General features: G+C 41.2%; 1 protein-coding gene across 2 annotated transcripts in view; it reads right to left on the reverse strand.

The window, feature by feature from the left end:
* Positions 1-17,177, reverse strand: part of HSD17B3 (hydroxysteroid 17-beta dehydrogenase 3) — a 318,623-nt gene extending 301,446 nt beyond the window's left edge. The window contains exon 1 of one of the 2 annotated variants that reach the window (XM_073670987.1): positions 17,141-17,177. In XM_073670987.1, coding sequence (XP_073527088.1) covers positions 17,141-17,150 — 10 coding nt within the window. In that variant the 5' untranslated portion in view covers positions 17,151-17,177. Of the gene's footprint in view, positions 1-9,048; positions 9,365-17,140 lie in introns of those variants that run through there. The other variant, XM_073670986.1, reaches the window with a different exon arrangement.
* Positions 17,178-18,175: the final 998 nt, after the last annotated feature.

Here is an 18,175-nt window from a genome sequence, read left to right on the forward strand (position 1 = left end):
GATTTGGATTCTACAGGATTCCAGCCTAAGAGTACATGGCCCTGACTGGAAGGATACAGATCTGCTCCATTAACCATCAGAGAACCCATGGATACATTTGGGATAACCAGGTTGGGACAATGAGGTCAACTGGCCCCATGGATATGTTGTTTGGGGTTGCTAGGTTGGACCCTCCGATCGCCTGGAACCCATGGAAATGTTTGGAGAAGCCAGATTGAGACCAGCCGGTCATCTGGCCCCAGGAAACTGTCAGAGAAGCCAGGGTGGGACCCTTGGATCTCCTGGCCTTGTACCTCAATGGACTGTCAGCTTCCTTAGTTTGCCGCTACCTCCTCTCTGTGGGGGCCCACCAAAAGTGGCCTAACTCCCTAAAAGGCCATCGAGGGGTTTCTCGTTCCTCCTGAGGAACTAGAGGGGAGGTCGCAACACAATGCTAACAAGGGAAAAGGAAAATGTGAAGAAAGATACGAAAACCCAGGGTGAGAAACTAAAACACATTCATATAGGGTAGAGAGGGAAAGCTAAGGAGGACCAAAAATGAACACGTATAACCTTCCAGAAACCTAACAGAGGTAAAAGGAAAAAGGTGCTAGGAGGGAAAACAAACAGACTCACTGCAAGAATACAACTGGAGTTTACCAAGCAAGGTAAACCAATAAGCTGAAGAGCTGGAACTCCTGATCAACACACATCCACCAAGAGGTATAGTCAGCAAGGAAGTGCAGTGAAGGGTGAACATATAAAACCCCACCCATCAGGAATTTTGTAGCAGGCTGGAAGCTTGCAGTAAACATATTTTGTTGTATTTTTGCTTTCCTTTCTTACTGTTGAACATTTTAACTTCTGTTGTGAAGGAATTACATGGAGGGTATAAAATGTGTAGATGATGAAGAATAATGATATGAATGTGGATTTACATCCCTAGGTGTACTGTGATCGTTATTACAAAGTAGTAGAGAAGTTTCCTTTTATAGATAGTTATAGATACAGTTTTTTTTAAGATAGTTATGTAATAGTCAAGACGTTTCTGACTTCATGTAAACCAATTTTGTAGCTTGCCAAAAAATACAAGTTTTTATCAAAAGAGGTTCACTGGATTCTATTATTTTGAATTTATTATTATGGATTATTTAATCTTATGTAATCTGATTACCATATATATTTATAGTATACAGTGATTTCCTGCACTTTGTTTGTTATGGTATCATAAATTATATGGTAACCGGTTATCCAATATCTCTAGTTGTCTCATGTAATCTCACATCTTAAAATTTAAAATGAAGCTGTCAGGCAATTCATGCTGCCCAAACTTTGGACAGCATGAATTGCAGCCTGGCTACACAATTTCATCCAGCTACTGTATATTAGGTATCCATTTTGAAGATCAGGCCAGGGATCATAGTAAGAGACTAGACTAGTTTAGCACTGCCCTGGCCGGCTCTTGCCAGCGTCGCTCTAGGTTATTGAAAGGTCTCTCCATATCTGAATACAAGAGAGAGACTTTCAATTACCTGCAGCAATACTGGGAAGGGCTGGCCACTGAACGAGCCAGACTTGTCTGGATTTTCAAAGAATATTTTCTCTGAAATACTGAAGCATTTCAGAAAATAATATTCTTGGCTTCAATTGTGCAGCCAAAATCTGATCCATGCTGCCCATGGTCTGGGTAGCATAAATCCTTTGACAGGGCCCCTTTAAGACTTGGCTTGCCACTTTCTAATGCTCAATCCAGGTGAAAGTTTACAGTTCATTGTGGTTGAATATTAGAAAAAAATTAGTTAACATTGCCCCTTTCTACAATTGCAGCTCTTTTCTGAATGCTCCAATATTCTCACTTGATTAAGAGCATTATTTTTTTCATCTATGGAATTTGTATACCACTTCATTCTTTTATGCTAGTCTTGAAAAGATCTGACCAGGGGCAACATCTGTCTGAAGCCTGTATAGTCTCTCCATGTTTGCATTAAAAAACAGTGATAGGTAAATTGAAGTGCTATCCCAAATGACCCCAGTGCACAACTATATGAAATAAGAAAATTAGATTGTGAGCCCTTTTGGGGACAGGGCCGTATTTGCCACTAGGCACCTGAGGGCGGGTGCCTAGGGCGGTAGGTTGCTGGGGGCGGTGCCATCATGAAGGAAGATTTTTTATGTAGTAGTTTTTAAATCTTTCTCTTTTTCTTACCTTCTCTGGACTGGGGAGGAAAGCTGCCATCTTTTTTTTTTTGGGGGGGGGGGAAGGGGATGGAGGGTGCATGGGCAGAGGAGCATCAATCAGCTCCCTGCCCCGACGAAAGAAGACATATGATAGAGGTGAAGGACCCGTGATGATGTCATGCCCATGTGACTTATGGGCGGAGTCATAAACAGATTACAAGTGAAGTGTCTTCCCAGGTCAGGAAGCAGCAAACGAGGCACTGTTGACGGGTAATTAGGGAACAGGGATACATGGGATGGCAGGTTCTGTGTGGGGGTACATATAATGGTGCAGGCTACATGTGGTGGTACATGGGGGGGTGCAAGCTATATATGGGGGTACAAGATATATGTGGGTATGTAAGCTCTATGGGAGAAGCAAGATATGTGGGGGTACAAGCTCTATGGGGGGTGCAAGTTATATGTGGGGTACAAGCTATATGTTGGGGTACATATGGGGGTGCAAGCTATATGTGTGTGTACAGGCTATATGTGGGGGTATATATTGGGGTGCAGTCTATATGTGCGGTACATATGGGGTTGCAAGGTACATATGGGAGTGCAGGTTACATGTGAGGGTACATATTGGGTTGCAGAGTACATATGGGGTGCAAGCTATATGTGGGGGGGTGTAAGCTATATGGGGGTGCAAGCTATACATGGGGGGTACAAGCTATATGGGGTGTGCAAGTTATATGTGGGGGTACATAGGTGGGGTGCAGGTTACATATGGGGGTACATATTGGATTGCAGGGTATATGGGTGCTGGCTACATGTGGGGGTACATATTGGATTGCAGGCTACATATGGGGTACAAGCTATATGGGGGTGCAAACTATACATGGGGGGACAAGCTGTATGGGGTGTGCAAGTTATATGTGGGGGTACATAGGTGGGGTGCAGGCTACATATAGGGGTTCATATGGGGGTGCATGCTACATGTGGGGATACATATGGGGGTGCAGGCTACATGTGGGAGTAGATATGGGGGTGCCTGTAAGATTACTTTGCCTCCACACTTCATCTCCATATATCTTGTCTGCCATCAGTGTCACTCAGTCCCTGAGATGTTGGCTGCTCGAGAGGAAATCTCACATGTGTGTATTACAGTTCTCTTCTTTCCTCCACAGTCTTCTGTCCTTCTGTAGGCGCAGGTATCAAGTAACTTCGACGTAGGTACCGTTCCCAGTATATCCAGCATGATTAGATACACATGCTGGAGAACACTGGAAATGGCACCTGCGCAGAAGACACTTGATGCCTGTACCTATAGAACAGGGGTGGGGAATCTTTTCTATGCCAAGGGCCATTTGGATATTTATACCATCCTTCTGGGGTCGTACAAATTGCGCGCTAACTCTGCCAACAAAGTACGTCCTGATGCTGGCACTGGTGTCAGGACATAATCTTTCATTGCACATGCCTCAGCATTCAGCAGTGAACACTGTGTGCATGTGCTCACAAAGCACAAAGAAATTAATGGGTCGGCGGCTGTCAAAATACAACTGCGGCCCAAGCACTGTGGTCCCTGCGAATCTGACCGGGGGGCAAATAAAAGATCATCGAGGGCCGTAAATGGCCCACGGGCCTTAGATTCCCCACCCCTGCTATAGAAGGATGGAAGACTGCGGAGGAAAGAAGAGAACAGTAATGCTCATGTGTGAGATTTCCTCTCAAGCGACCGATGGCCGACATTAGTCTGGTTTGTATTTGGGACTTTAACCACTATCTAAAGGGTATGGGCACTTTTAGTCAGTAGGGGGTGTGACGACTTAGGGTGCCTAGGGCAGCATGAACACCAAATATGCCCCTGGACAGGCACTAATATGGATAATCACAATTTTTGGACATGTATTGTTTTATAAGCAACAATAAATACATTAATAAATCTATAAATAAATATACTTATCTACTTGTCCTTTAAAAAAGCACGCCCATCAAAGTTTTTATCCTGTGTACTTACAATTGCTCCTTTTGCCTTTTTGCCCAGCTAATTCTTTTTTTTCTCTAGTCTATGTAAGAAGTCTCTTGTCCCTGCATTTATCATTCCTCTCTTTAACTCCTGACCCAGCTGCTCATCCTCCCCCTGCCAGAGACTTTTACAGTGACTGATGAGTCATACAGGCAAATTGACCTCCTGTTTCTACATAGAGCTTAGAAGGATTCAGCTAGCCAGTTTTTAATCAAATGATGTCATAGATCTAATGGCAAAGAGAAGAATTAGCAGGATAGAAAGGCAAAATGAGCAATTGTAAGCACACAGTGCTATATAATATGATGACTGCAATATATTAAGAGGATACAAATTTTGATTGGAGGAGGAGTGCTTCTTTAAGAGGACCAGTCAGCTTAGTCTTGCTGCTGTTCTATTTTCTATTAATTATTTATTGGCAAGCAATTTTATATCATGCAAAAATGTTGGCTATGTTTTATATTGCGTCAATGAAGAATCAAAGCTAGTTTTAGGCTGCTTCATAGGAGAGGGAGGCCCCTGAAAAAAACATTTGACGGCTTTGAACCTTCCCATAGAAAAAAAACTTGGGCCTCTTTATAATTAAAAGGAACAAGTGTTCTTTACTTTGCTTCAAATAGAGAAATGTTTTCCAGACTAAAGTGCCTAGTTGCTATAGAGCTCACCCATGAAAATCAAAAGGGCTTATGAGGATGATGAATATACTGCAAAATATAGTTTCTATTGCTTAAAAATTGTACTAAACTAGAATTAAAGCAAAAAAAATATTTTCCTAAAAAAAATTACAGACAGTGAAAGCACACAATGACTGTTCAAACCAAGCAAAGCATCTTGTAGGGCAGTGGTCCCTAACCTTTTTTGCACCAGGGACCGGCTTGAAGCAAGATCATTTTTCCATGGCCCAGCAAGGAGGGGGTGGGGTGGGCGGGGCTTTGGTCATATGGGGGCGGGGTAATGGAGGGATTTGGAGTTTAGTGCATACTTATCATATAGTGTAGACCAGGTCCCCGCCAGGAGCTATGCCAGGAGCCCCACATAATGTGCTGTGCCAGGAGCCGCATCACTGAGGCCCCATCACGCCCTGCAGCAGGACAGGGCAGCTGTCCTGACAGCTGCTGTTCAGCTGCATTTACTTCATCCCAGGGGCGGACACAGACTGTAGTGGGCCCCTGTGCAAGAAATTTTTGGGGGCCCCCCCCGCCCTTCATAAGGCAACAAAGTTATGTAAACATAACCCCCCCATGTGCATCTCTCACCCCCCCATGTGCAGCTCACCCCCGTGCATCTCTCATCCCCCTCCGTGCATCTCTCATCCCCCCCCGTGCATCTCTCACCCCCCCGTGCATCTCTCATCTCTCCCCTCCCTCCCATGTGCATCTCTCATCTCTCCCCTCCCCCCATGTGCATCTCTCATCTCTCCCCTCCCCCCCATGTGCATCTCTCATCTCTCCCCTCCCCCCATGTGGATCTCTCATCTCTCCCCTCCCCCATGTGCATCTCTCATCTCTCCCCTCCCCCCCATGTGGATCTCTCATCTCTCCCCTCCCCCATGTGCATCTCTCATCTCTCCCCTCCCCCCATGTGCATCTCTCATCTCTCCCCTCCCCCCATGTGCATCTCTCATCTCTCCCCTCCCCCCATGTGGATCTCTCATCTCTCCCCTCCCCCATGTGCATCTCTCATCTCTCCCCTCCCCCCCATGTGGATCTCTCATCTCTCCCCTCCCCCATGTGCATCTCTCATCTCTCCCCTCCCCCCCATGTGGATCTCTCATCTCTCCCCTCCCCCATGTGCATCTCTCATCTCTCCCCTCCCCCCATGTGCATCTCCCATTCCCCCCACTCCTAGTTAATTGTATTTAAAAAAAAATAAAACTTGTTATACTTACCCCCATGCGATCCCTGCAGAATCCTGGCGCTCGTCCAAATCGCTGACACCAGGTTCTCCTGACTTCCGGCCATGTGACGGCGCCGTCACATGACCGGAAGTCAGGGGAATCATGAAGGTGCTGCCGCAGCAGCGCAGCGCTAAGATGTTCCGGACCCGGCGCTTAGCATGCGGCCGGGGGCCCCATGAGGAGAGAGACGCACAAGAGGGGGGCTCTGAGGGGGCTCCTACCGGCCGGGCCCCATACTGGAGTCAGGGCAGTCATGCCCTGATGGCGGCCCTGCTGGAGGGGCCCCCTCTCCCCGCGGACCGGCTGAAAAACCCCAACGGCCCGGTCCTGGTCCGCGGACCGGCGGTTGGGGACCTCTGTTGTAGGGGACATAATCCTAAATAAAAATGTACCTTAAGGCTACGTTACCATGATGAGCTTTTAACGTGTTTTTGAAGCTGCGTGTTTTCTCTGTGTCAAAAACGCAGCATCTTACAGTTCCAGAAAAGTGGATGGGATTTATAGAGATCTCCTTCCCACTGTGCTTCTATTTAACGTTGTGTAAACTCACTCGCGGTGCGTTTTTCAAATCCGCATCATGTTAATTCCTCTTCAGAGTACGCTGAGTTTTCTATGCAGATTTTTCCCATAGACTTGCATTAGATGCAGAAAATTTGCAGGTTAAAAAATCTAGTGCGTTGTCAGTGCATTTCCGCATTGGAAATGCATCAAAAATGCATGTAAACCGCACGTCAGTATATCAATGAAGTTCAGTGAAATCAAAATACCAGGAAGTTTCAAAAACAAGGCAACTTTATTTATATAATGACACACCAAACAGAGACAAAAATTGCAGCATCAAAAACTTGATAAAAAACGCATGTTAACAAAACGCACACAAAAATATAATGAAAAAACGCAAGTAACCTAATATAAATAATAGGCTCAGAAATGGTGCAGAAATTCTGCAACATCAAAAACGCACCAAAAGCTCATCATGTGAACATTGCCTCAGGCGACAGTCCCACAATGAGTTTTTGGTGAGATTTTTAGGCTGCGTATTTTTGAAAAAATACAATCAACCGAATTTACTTAATGAGGGCAGAAATGCAACAGAAAATCCCGAACATCAAAAAGTCACCAAAAGCTCAAAGCTGGAACGTAGACTAAGTATTCGGTGAGTATTTTACCTCAGTGTTTCTAAGCCAAAATCAAGAGGGGAACAATCAGAGGAAAAGTATAATAGAAACATGTCACCACTTCTACATTTTTTCATCAACTGCTGGTTTTGATTTACAAATACTGAGGTAAAAAACTCACCAAATACTGATAGTGTGAACATGTTCAACTCTGTTCCTGCATTTGCCAAAGATCCTATTGTCCATCTATTTCCATCTTCCACTGCCTCCTCTAAAGCCAGAGCTGTGAATTAAGGAAGAGGAGGGCGGAAACAAGTACATGGGAAGGTGCACTAAACTGCTCAGGCATGCCCAGTGTGCGCTGAGCAAGTCCTTAGGATATTTGAATGAAGCAATGGATGTTGATCCTAAAGATATGATTTTTATTAGGGTTATGTCCCTACAAGGTGCTGTGCTTGGTGTACAGCACCACTCTAGCATGTTTTTTATTTCAGCGCTGCAGTGGTGCTACTGCTGTAAATTCCTTGACCCTAGTATTATACTTACCAGCCTGTCCTGATCTGTGATCTTGTGACCACAACTTCTGATTGACCGGAAGTCAGAGGTAGCGGTCACAAGCACTCAATGTAAACCTATGCCTCTTTCTGACTTACATTGAGTCGTGACTTCCGGATCACCCAGCAAATACTGGAGCGATCTGACAGGTCACAAGCTGCTGGAAACTAACTGGAGTGGCAGTGACAACACATGAAGATGGCAGCTGGTAAGTATAAGACCAGGGGCAGCGAACTTATATCAGTGGCACCATTCCAGCAGTAAAATAAAAACAAACGCTGGAGTGGTGCTATAAACAGTAATCTTGCGCGGACAGACTCCCTTTAAAGATGGATGACTTCTGCACTTGCATCGATAGTCACTGGGACTGATTTATTAACGCTGTCTTAAAATGTGGTATTTTTTTAAATGTCTAATGTTGGTTGATAAATCTGATTTATCTTTAGACTAAGTTTATATTATTCGTTAGTTGACTTACTTTGGTCTACAGAATTACTACAAGTGCAATATATTGTACCCTTTATCCTCCCACAATCCAATATGTCCTTTGCACATGTCAAAAAATCATGTCTAACGTGCCTATAATTTTTAATATATGTTATGCGAATAGTGAAAGACGCTTTTTTGCACAATTTAGACCAAATGTCTGGTGCAAGTAGCTTAGCCAAGCAATCCACTGTCTATATAACTTAAGACAACCCCTATCTATAAGGATATGTAGATTTCATGCAGAGATTCCTCTACTTAGGACCCCCTCCAAGTGTTAGAATACAGTCAATCTGTAGGAGCAGCTCCCACTCTGGCAGTTCTATCTATTCACATATCATATCTGAAAACCTGGACATGTAATACTTCATTTCCCCTGATATGTCTGAGGTTCCATTAGCCAGACTCATGGGGGCAACAATCTAAAAATGGTTGTCTCTAATGAAAATCTGCCTCAGAATATATGCCAATGTATAACTATATAAACAGATACATACACCCACCATTCTTACTACAATATATAATGCACATTACACAATTGTTTCTTAAACCTTTTTCAGATAACAACACTTTCCAATACAATTTAAAAATGAAAAATGTGCTGAGGTTTGCTGGCAAATGATATTCTATGGGCATATTGGCCAAACGCCACGGATGTGATGTGAAGAGAGACAAAGGCCACTAGTTATATATACAAAGTAAATAAGTACTGTAAATTGAAATACATAAATTATAAAAAAGAATATATATATATTTATATATATGTATTAATTATATATGTCAAGACAAAAAAAGATCGCTAGATAGATAGACAAAAGCTTTACCTGCCCATTCTCCCATTGTTCGAAAAAAAGATGGTGGCAATACGCCCCATAGGCTTGGAAACAGGTACTTTGAAAATCCAAAACACTTCACTATAAATTGAAGGCATACAAAAATTCCCAGTGCAGTTAAAAACTGCTGAATGAGCAGCTCCATGCCAGCAGATTCCTGGATAAATGAAGTGAGCTGTCTCACTCACTCACTGCCCTAGTTACTTGCAAGAGAATTTATGCTTAACAACTGTTAGGGAGAGGTTTGAAATCACATGTATTCCAAGAGTCATGGTTTATAGAGTTACTCCTTCTCCCCTCCTTTTTTTCTGTTTAATTATAAGCCTTTATGACTTGCTATTAGAATATGCCTTGCAGCTATTTTCTATAGATCGTACACTAAGTAAAACAGTAACTAGTACAGGCCGGTACAGTTTTTCACATTTGTTGAAATATTAACATTTACTCTCCATTCAAATTCTATTCAAATGGAGTTGAACAAACTCTACGGTGATGAAACAGGTGATATGTCAAACCTGCACCATAAACAAACATTCTCTTTTAACTTCTCTGCTTCCCAGGCTTCCATCCTAATTTCCTTATCAAACCTACTGCAGCCATTTATAGGAAACCATGTAACTTTATAGCGTAGAAGCAAGTTGAAGTGTTAGGAGCATACCCAAACAAGCACAAGGAGATCATACAAACTCCATGCAAATGTTACCGGTGGTCAAATTTGAACCTAGGACCTCAATAGTGGAAAACAACAGTGCTAACTATTTATGTATTACAAACAAAGCATCATTTGCAAAAGCTGTTTACAAAATGCTGACCTAAATACGAACATATCCCAGAGATGCATTGGAAATTTTGTCCATATTTGTGTTAATATTAAGCAGGATTTTCTCCTACACTGCAGATACTACATAAATGTAATTTAATTACAAATCAAAGCACCAATGCAATAACAGAAGATGACACAACTGCCTTAACCCCTTTACCCACCAAGCCTGTTTTCACCTTCATGACCAGGCAAAATTTTACAATTCTGACCACTGTCACTTTATGAGGTAATTACTCTGGAACGCTTCAACGGATCCCCCTGATTCTCAGATAATTTTTTCGTGGCATATTGTACTTCATGATAGTGGTAACATTTCTTCAATATGACTTTCTCAAACTGTTAATTTTATGCCCTTAAACCAGAGAGTTATGTCACACAAAATAGTTAATAAATAACATTTCCCACATGTCTACTTTACATGAGCACAATTTTTGAAACATAATTTTATAGAAGTTAGAGTTAAAAGTTGACCAGCGATTTCTAATTTTTCCAACAAAATTTATAAAAAACATTTTTTTAGGGACTAAATTACATTTGATAAGACTTTGAGGGGCCTATATGACAGAAATACCCAAAAGTGACACCATTCTAAAAATCGCACCCCTCAAGGTGCTCAAAACCACATTCAAGAAGTTTATTAACCCTTCAGGTGCTTCACAGGAATTTTTGCAATGTGGAAGGAAAAAATGAACATTTAACTTTTTTTCACAAAAATTTTACTTTAGACCCAAATTTCTTCATTTTCACCCGGGTAACAGGAGAAATTACATACAATTTGTTTTGCAATTTCTCCTGAGTACACGGATTCCCCATTTGTGGGGGAAAACCACTGTTTGGGCGCATGGCAGGGCTCAGAAGGGAAGGGGTGCTATTTGATTTTTTGACCCAAAATTTGCTGGACTCATTAGAGGATGCCATGTCGCGTTTGGAGAGCCCCCTGATGTGCGTAAACAGTGGAAACCCCATACAAGTGACCCCATTTTGGAAACTAGTCCCCTCAAGGAATGCATGTAGATGTGTGGTGAGCACATTGAACCCTAAGGTGCTTCACAGACGTTTATAAGGTTGAGCTGTAAAAATTAAAAAATCTCATTTTTCCCACAAAAATGTTGTTATTTTAGCACCAATTTTTTATTTTCACAAGGGTAACAGGAGAAATTGTACCATACAATTTGTTGTGCAATTTCTCTTGGATATGCCGGGACTCCATTTGTGGGGGAAAACTACCGTTTGGGCACATGGCAGGGCTTGGAGGGGAAGGAGGACCATTTACTTTTTGAATGCAAAATTGGCTGGAATCATTAGCGAACGCCATGTCGCGTTTGAAGAGCCCCTGATGTGCCTAAACAATGGAAACCCCCCACAAGTGACCCCATTTTGGAAACTAAACCCCTCAAAGAGTGTACCTAAATGTGTGGTGAGCACCTTGAACCCCCAGGTGCTTCACAGAAGTTTTTAACGTTAAGCTGTGAAAATAAAAATTCTAATTTTTCCCACAAAAATGTTATTTTAGTCCCAATTTTTTTATTTTCACAAGAGTAACAGGAGAAAATGGACCCAAAATTTGTTGTGTAATTTCTTCTAAGTATGTAGATATCGCATATGTGGGGTAAACTACGGTGTGGCCACATGACAGGGCTCAGAAAGGAAGGAGTGACGTTTTGGAGCGCAGACTTTGATTCAATAGTCTGCGGGTGTCATGTCGCGTTTGGAGAGCCCCTGATGTGCCTGAACAGTGGACCCCCCAAAAAAATAACCCTATTTTGGAAACTAGACCCCTAAAGGAATTTATGTAGACATGTGGTGAGCACCTGTAACTCCCAGGTGCTTCACAGAATTTTACAACGTTGATCTGTGAAAATGAAAAAAAAATTCCCACAAAAATGTTGTTTTAGCCCCAAATGTTTTCATTTTCACAAGGATAGCAGGAGAAAATGGACCCCAAAAGTTTTTGTGCAATTTCTCCTGAGTACACAGATACCCCATATATGGTTGAAAACTTCTTTTGAGGCACAGTGCAAAGCTCAGAAGGGACGAAGTGCCATATTGGAGATAAGATTTTGCTTCAATGGTTTGAGGGTGCCATGTCGCATTCGCAGAGCCCTTGAAATGCCAGAACAGCAGAAACCCCCCGTATGCGACCTCATTTTACAAACTACACCCCCCAATGAATTCATCTAGGGGTGCAGTGATCATATTGACGCCTCATGAGCCTCATAGAATTTTATACCATTGGACGGTGAAGAAGGAATCATTACGTTTTTACCACTAAAATGTTGTTTTAGCCCCAAGTTTTTGATTTTTGTAAGAGGTAATAGAAAAAAATGGTCCTTAGTTTATTTTAGAAATTTCTCCTGAGTACGCCAATACCCTACATGTAATTGGGAAATACTTTTCAAGTACACTGTAAAGCTCAGTAAAGTTAAGGAGCGCCATATTATAGTGCAAATTTTACTGTTATGGTTTATGGGTGCCATGAGCCATTGGGAGAGCTACTGAAGTCCAAGAACAGCAGAACCCCTCAAACTACAAACTACACCTCTTTATGAATTCATCTAGGAGTGCAGTGCATATTGACACCACAGGTGTGTCACAGAATTTTATACCATTGGGGATGGAAGAAAAAATAATTTCATTTTTACCACCAATGTTTTGTTTTAGCCCCAGATTTTACATTTTCACACGGGAAGTGGGTAAAAATCGCACCAAAATTTGTCCCACAATTTTTGCTGAACATTGAAATACCCCATATGTGGCTGTACAGTACTGCTTAGTCATACGGCTAGACTCGGGAGGGAAAGAGCACTATTTGCCTCCTGGAGATCAGATTTTCCTAGAATAGTTTGCAGACTTTATATACAGAGTCCCTAATTGATAGAAGAGCAGAATCCCCCCTCAAGTGACCCCATTTTGGAAATTATACCCCTTTGGGAATTTATTCACAGGTATTGTGACGATTTTGACTCTATGAGTGCTTTCCAGAAACAAGCAGCAGTGGATGTTGCTGAGTGAAAATTGCAAACTGCCGTTGTAGTGCCCAGTATATTGTAGTGACCAGTACAATGTAGTGACCAGTATATTGTGCCCAGCTCATGCTTCTGGAGACACGCACTCATAAATTAGGTGGGCTCTCATAGCTATAGAAATGCCAAACATGTGGACGCTAAATGTGGTTTAAGCACACTGGGGCTCAGAAGGGAGGGGGGGCATTGGGAGTGCAGAATTTGCTGAATTTCTTTTGGGGGATGAGGAGCCATTTTGCTTTTCTAGAGCCTTTATGCTACCAGTAACGCGGAACCCTATATTTCCGTTAACAGATGACAGACCTGAGTGGAGACTTTTATTGTGGATTGATTTGAAGCTTTTGTTAGGAACATTTTACATAACATTTGGGATCACATTTATCCGGCACTCTACGCTAAGCACTTATATTGGGGTTTCCATCTAAATCTCTGAGTGACTTGATTCAGATGAAACCCCCGATCAATCCATTCACTATAATGAGGCAGCAGAGTTACTCTGGACTCCATCTGGCCTCTGTTCAGCGGTGTCCTTCTTTTCAGAAGTGCACAAAACTGTGGCCATCCGTGCTTTTATGCACGCCTAAAAAGACGGACATCGCCGGATCATAAGCCAGATGTCGTCCACAGTGCCTCCATCTGCCTCATTAGAGGGAATCTTCCGCCTGGATCAAGTATTTCAGAGATTTACATGAAAACCCCAGTGTAAGTGCTCAGCATTGACCGCAGGATAAATGTGAGCCGAGCCTTACTGCGATCTTTGGGAGGCAGAATGAACAAATCAACAGCGGGTGAAGAATTGGTTTTATTTATTTTTTACGCTGTTCCTCATGCGGTACAAGTGATTAGATTACTTTATTTTTCAGGTTGGTGCGATTACAGTGATACCAGATTTATATTTTGGTTTTATGCTTGGCTGCTGTCACACTCTAAATGACTTTTTTTTGCAAAAACTGGTTTTTGCATCACCATATTTTGATAGCTATAATTTTTCCATATTTCTGCCGACAGTCATGTGAGGATTTGTTTTTTGCAGGACGAGTTGACGTTTTTATTGGTATCATTTTTGGGCAAATGACATCTTTTGATCGCTTTCTATTCCGATTTTTGGAAGGCAGAATGAACAAAAACCATCAATTCAGGAAAAAAATTTTGTGTTTATTTTTATGCTGTTCCGCGTGTGTTAAAATTGATGACCGCTTTATTTGTCGGGTCAGTATGATTACAACGATACGACATTTTGAACTTTTTTTATGTTTTGCCATTTTTACACAATAAAAACTATTTTATAGAAAAAATAATTATTTTTGCATCGCTATATTCTGTCAGATACAACTTTTTTATTTTTCCGCTGATGGAGCTGTATGGCAGCTTGTTTTTTGCGGGACAAGATGAAGTTTTCAGCGATATCATTTTTTATTTATATTTCTTTTTTTTATCGCGTTTTAGGCTATGTGCCCACGATGCAGAAATGCTCCGGATTTTTCCTGAGTGTTTCTGCATCTCCCCTGGCAGAAAAAACGCATGCGGATTGTACATGAGTTTTCCTGCCAGGGACATGCGGATGTAAAGCGTTCTTCACATGCATTTCCGCATGCGGGTTGACAAGCGCTTTCCAAGCGATTTTAGCATCACTTGGAAAGTGCTTAACAACTTGGTCACACTATATAAATCCATGCAAACAGCATGGATTTATATAGTGTGACCGAAAGAATCGTAAAAAATAAATATCATACTTACCTTCCGGTGGCCCGCGCTGTCTTGCTTCGCTCGGTGCCGGCAGCAGTGGATTGAAAGACCTGCCGACGTCAGCATCGCGTGACCCGTCACATGACTATGACGTCAGCGCAGGTCCTTCAGTCCACCGCGATCTGCCGGCATGGGAGGACGAGCGCAGCGGGGGCCGTCAGAAGGTAAATATAACATTTATTTTTTATTTTATTATCTTTGCAGAAAAATCCGCAGCACTACCAATTATTTTGCGGAAACGCGGCGTTTTCGCCGCCATTGACTTCCATTGGACCGCATGTCATCCGCATCACTGGATCTGTACATGCGGATAACATGCGTTTCAATGTGCGGATGATACCTGGGTTAGGAGAAGAGGAGACTCTCCTCCGGACCCGGGTACCATAGTATCTGTAAAAAAAAGAATAAAATAAAAAATATACATTATACTTACCTTCTGATGGCCCCCGGTGTCCTTGTCTTGGCTTGCCGGCAGCTCGCGGTCCTTTAGTCTATCGCGAACTGCCAGCAAGCCAAGACAAGGACACCGGGGGCCATCAGAAGGTAAGTATAATGTATATTTTTTATTTTATTCTTTTTTTCACAGTTCTATAGTACCCGGGTCCAGAGGAGAGTCTCCTCTCCTCCACACCTGGGTACCATCCTCACATTGGAATGTGTGGAATGCGCATCTACATATACAGTGATGCGGAATCCATGCGTTCCAATGCAAGTCAATGGCGGCGAAAACGCAGCGCTTCCGCAAAATATTTGGTAGTGCTGCATTTTTTTCCGCAATGATAATCCGCAGCGGAAATTTCTGCAGCATGTGCACAGCACATGCGGATTATCATTGGGGAACATGGCAGGCCTTCTACCATGCGTTTTTTAAGCGTTTTTGCCACTGCGGAAACGCTTAAAAAACACATCGTGGGCACACAGCCTTATTCCACTTTTTGTTCGGCAGTATCATGCTAAAGCATCGGTTTTTGCCTAGGTTTTTTTTTTACGTTGTTCACTGAAGGGGTTAACTAGTGTGACATTTTTATAGGGCGGGTCGATGCGGCGATACCAAATATGTGTACTTTTATGGGTACAATAAATTTTTTGTTATTATTATTTTGCGATTTTTTTTTAAAGAAATATTTTTTCAACTTTTTTTTTTTACTTTTTTTACTTTTTTTACACTTTTGTACTTAGCCCCCTGACTTAGACTTGTTCTGATCGCAGTTATAAAGTTATAAAGCATTGCAAATGTGACCTGGATGCTTATGATTGGTCAGTGTCATTCAGGGAGAGGAAGTACATGCCCCCAGTGAAAACACCCACTGGAATTAACAATAATTAGCTCATAAGGAGCAAAATACTTTGATTCCAATATCTCAGCAACAAACAGGCAAAATTAAAGAAGAAAAAAAAAGATTTCTTTAGCTCTGCAGCAACTCTTACATTTGGTGAATGGTCCTTTTTAAGCCCTTTGGTAGAATATCAGTGATAAATATTATTTTATACTGTTAGATCACGCAAAGCAGAACAAAAATTACTGTTCAACCTAAATTGTGCCCAGTCTATGTTTTCCATTCATATACCATAATTATCCACGGTATCTTAGAAACAGCAGAAAAATAAGAATTAATCTCCAATTTTAGAAAGTTAAAATCCAAGACTAAGCTGAACTAGAGCAGTATATAATTATTTGATGAAAAAAAACACATTCAGAAGCATAACCATGAATTCCAGGTTCTCAATAATTCTTTTATACCCCTCTTATACAAAAAAATAATAATGGTTATTCCATATATGGATAAAGTGCAAGTGCCAAACTCTATTCCAATCTTATTCATGGAGTAATAAATTATTCTGCGATCAAACTGGGGTCTTTCATTAGTATTCCTATCATATTAGCATTAGCATGAGTATTACTATACAAATTGTACTTACAAAGTAGCAATATCAGAGATTGGAATAGAGTTTGGCACTTGCACTTTATCCATATATGGAATAACCATTATTATTTATTTGTATAAGAGGGGTATAAAAGAATTACTGAGAACCTGGCATTTGCACTTTGCACCTTTTGGATATGGGGATAGGTGCAATAAAATATTGGAACATTAATTAATTGATGGAGTATCAATAATATAAGTCATAATACATTCAGTTTATGATTGGTGGTGATTGTAATGAAAGTACCTGGAATTTTAAAAATTGATTTTCAACTATTTTGAAATAAAAATATTTAATTTTAATTATTTTAGTTATTTTTGTATCTTCCTTCTTGAAATTAGTGCGATGGCACTTTAGTTTCTGATTGTGGTTAAACACTGTTGTGATGTAAGGTCAGTATGTACCTTGAGCCTTTCACCTACATACAAATATGTTAGCTTACTCCAGGAATGCATTTTAAGACTGAGTTTTATTGTTAGTTGTTATCTCCATTTCAATTGTTAAAACAATTGCTTCAGGGCCACTATCACCTAAGTAATGACAGACAAAACAGTAATTCACATACCAGCTTGCATACCTCTTTGCAAAAATGAAAATAATGCAAATACAGTAATAACACATGAAACAGACAGAAGCAACAGAAACTCTCTCCATAGAGCAAAGTTCGGGGAAACATTTATAAGAGATAACACTGTGCTACAGCCAAATTGGTTCAGAGACAAAAACAGCTGAACTCAACGAATTTTATGGTGTTGAAAATGAATATGATGCTTAAATTTGCTGATTGCTAATTTTTAAGATCCAGAGGAGGTTGTAATTACGTATGACACCTTTCATGCAGGCTTATAGAAAAATTGCATCTTTGTTATTTAATCAAAAGAATATCACTTCAGCCAGGGAGTAAAAATGTCCTGCATCAAGTATCTGGTTGACCCACATAAGATTTTGTTTCCGCCATTGAATATCAAGTTGGGCCTAATGAAGAACTTTGTAAATGCAATGGATAAAAATGCAAAAGCATTCAAGTATATAATTGATAATTTTCCAAGGTTGAGTGAAGCAAAGATAAAGGAAGGTGTCCTTATTGGATCTCAGATTCGTAAGCTTCTTCAAGATTAGGAGCTTCTCCATTTGTTGCAGGGCAAGGAAGAGGCTGCATGGGTTGCATTTGCATTAGTAGTAACAAATTTTTTGGGAAACTCAAAAGCAGAGCACTATGAAGAGTTGGTGGAAAATCTCCTCAAAACATATAAGGATCTTGGCTGTAACATGTCCCTATAGATTCTTTTCTTACATTCCCATTCCCAGCTAAACTTCTTTTCCAGCAAACATGCGGAGCAGTGAGCAATGAGCATGGTGAGAGATTTCACCAAGTTATTGCGGCTATGGTGAAAAGATATCAAGGAAAATGGAATCCATTAATGCTTGCAGATTACTGCTGGACAATTGTAAGAGATAATCCAATGCAGGAGTACAACAGACAAGCAAAAAAGAGTTGTCACTGAATGAGGACCAAAATTTTGTAGTGCAATTTCTGTAACTGTTTATAATTCACAATAGTGTTTAGACATGTTTTAGTTATTTGAATTGTTCCCTCTAG

Source organism: Phyllobates terribilis, unplaced genomic scaffold (genome assembly GCF_046119375.1).
Source record: "Phyllobates terribilis strain yellow unplaced genomic scaffold, ASM4611937v1 Scaffold_1__5_contigs__length_1240528914, whole genome shotgun sequence".
Lineage (NCBI taxonomy): Eukaryota > Metazoa > Chordata > Amphibia > Anura > Dendrobatidae > Phyllobates > Phyllobates terribilis.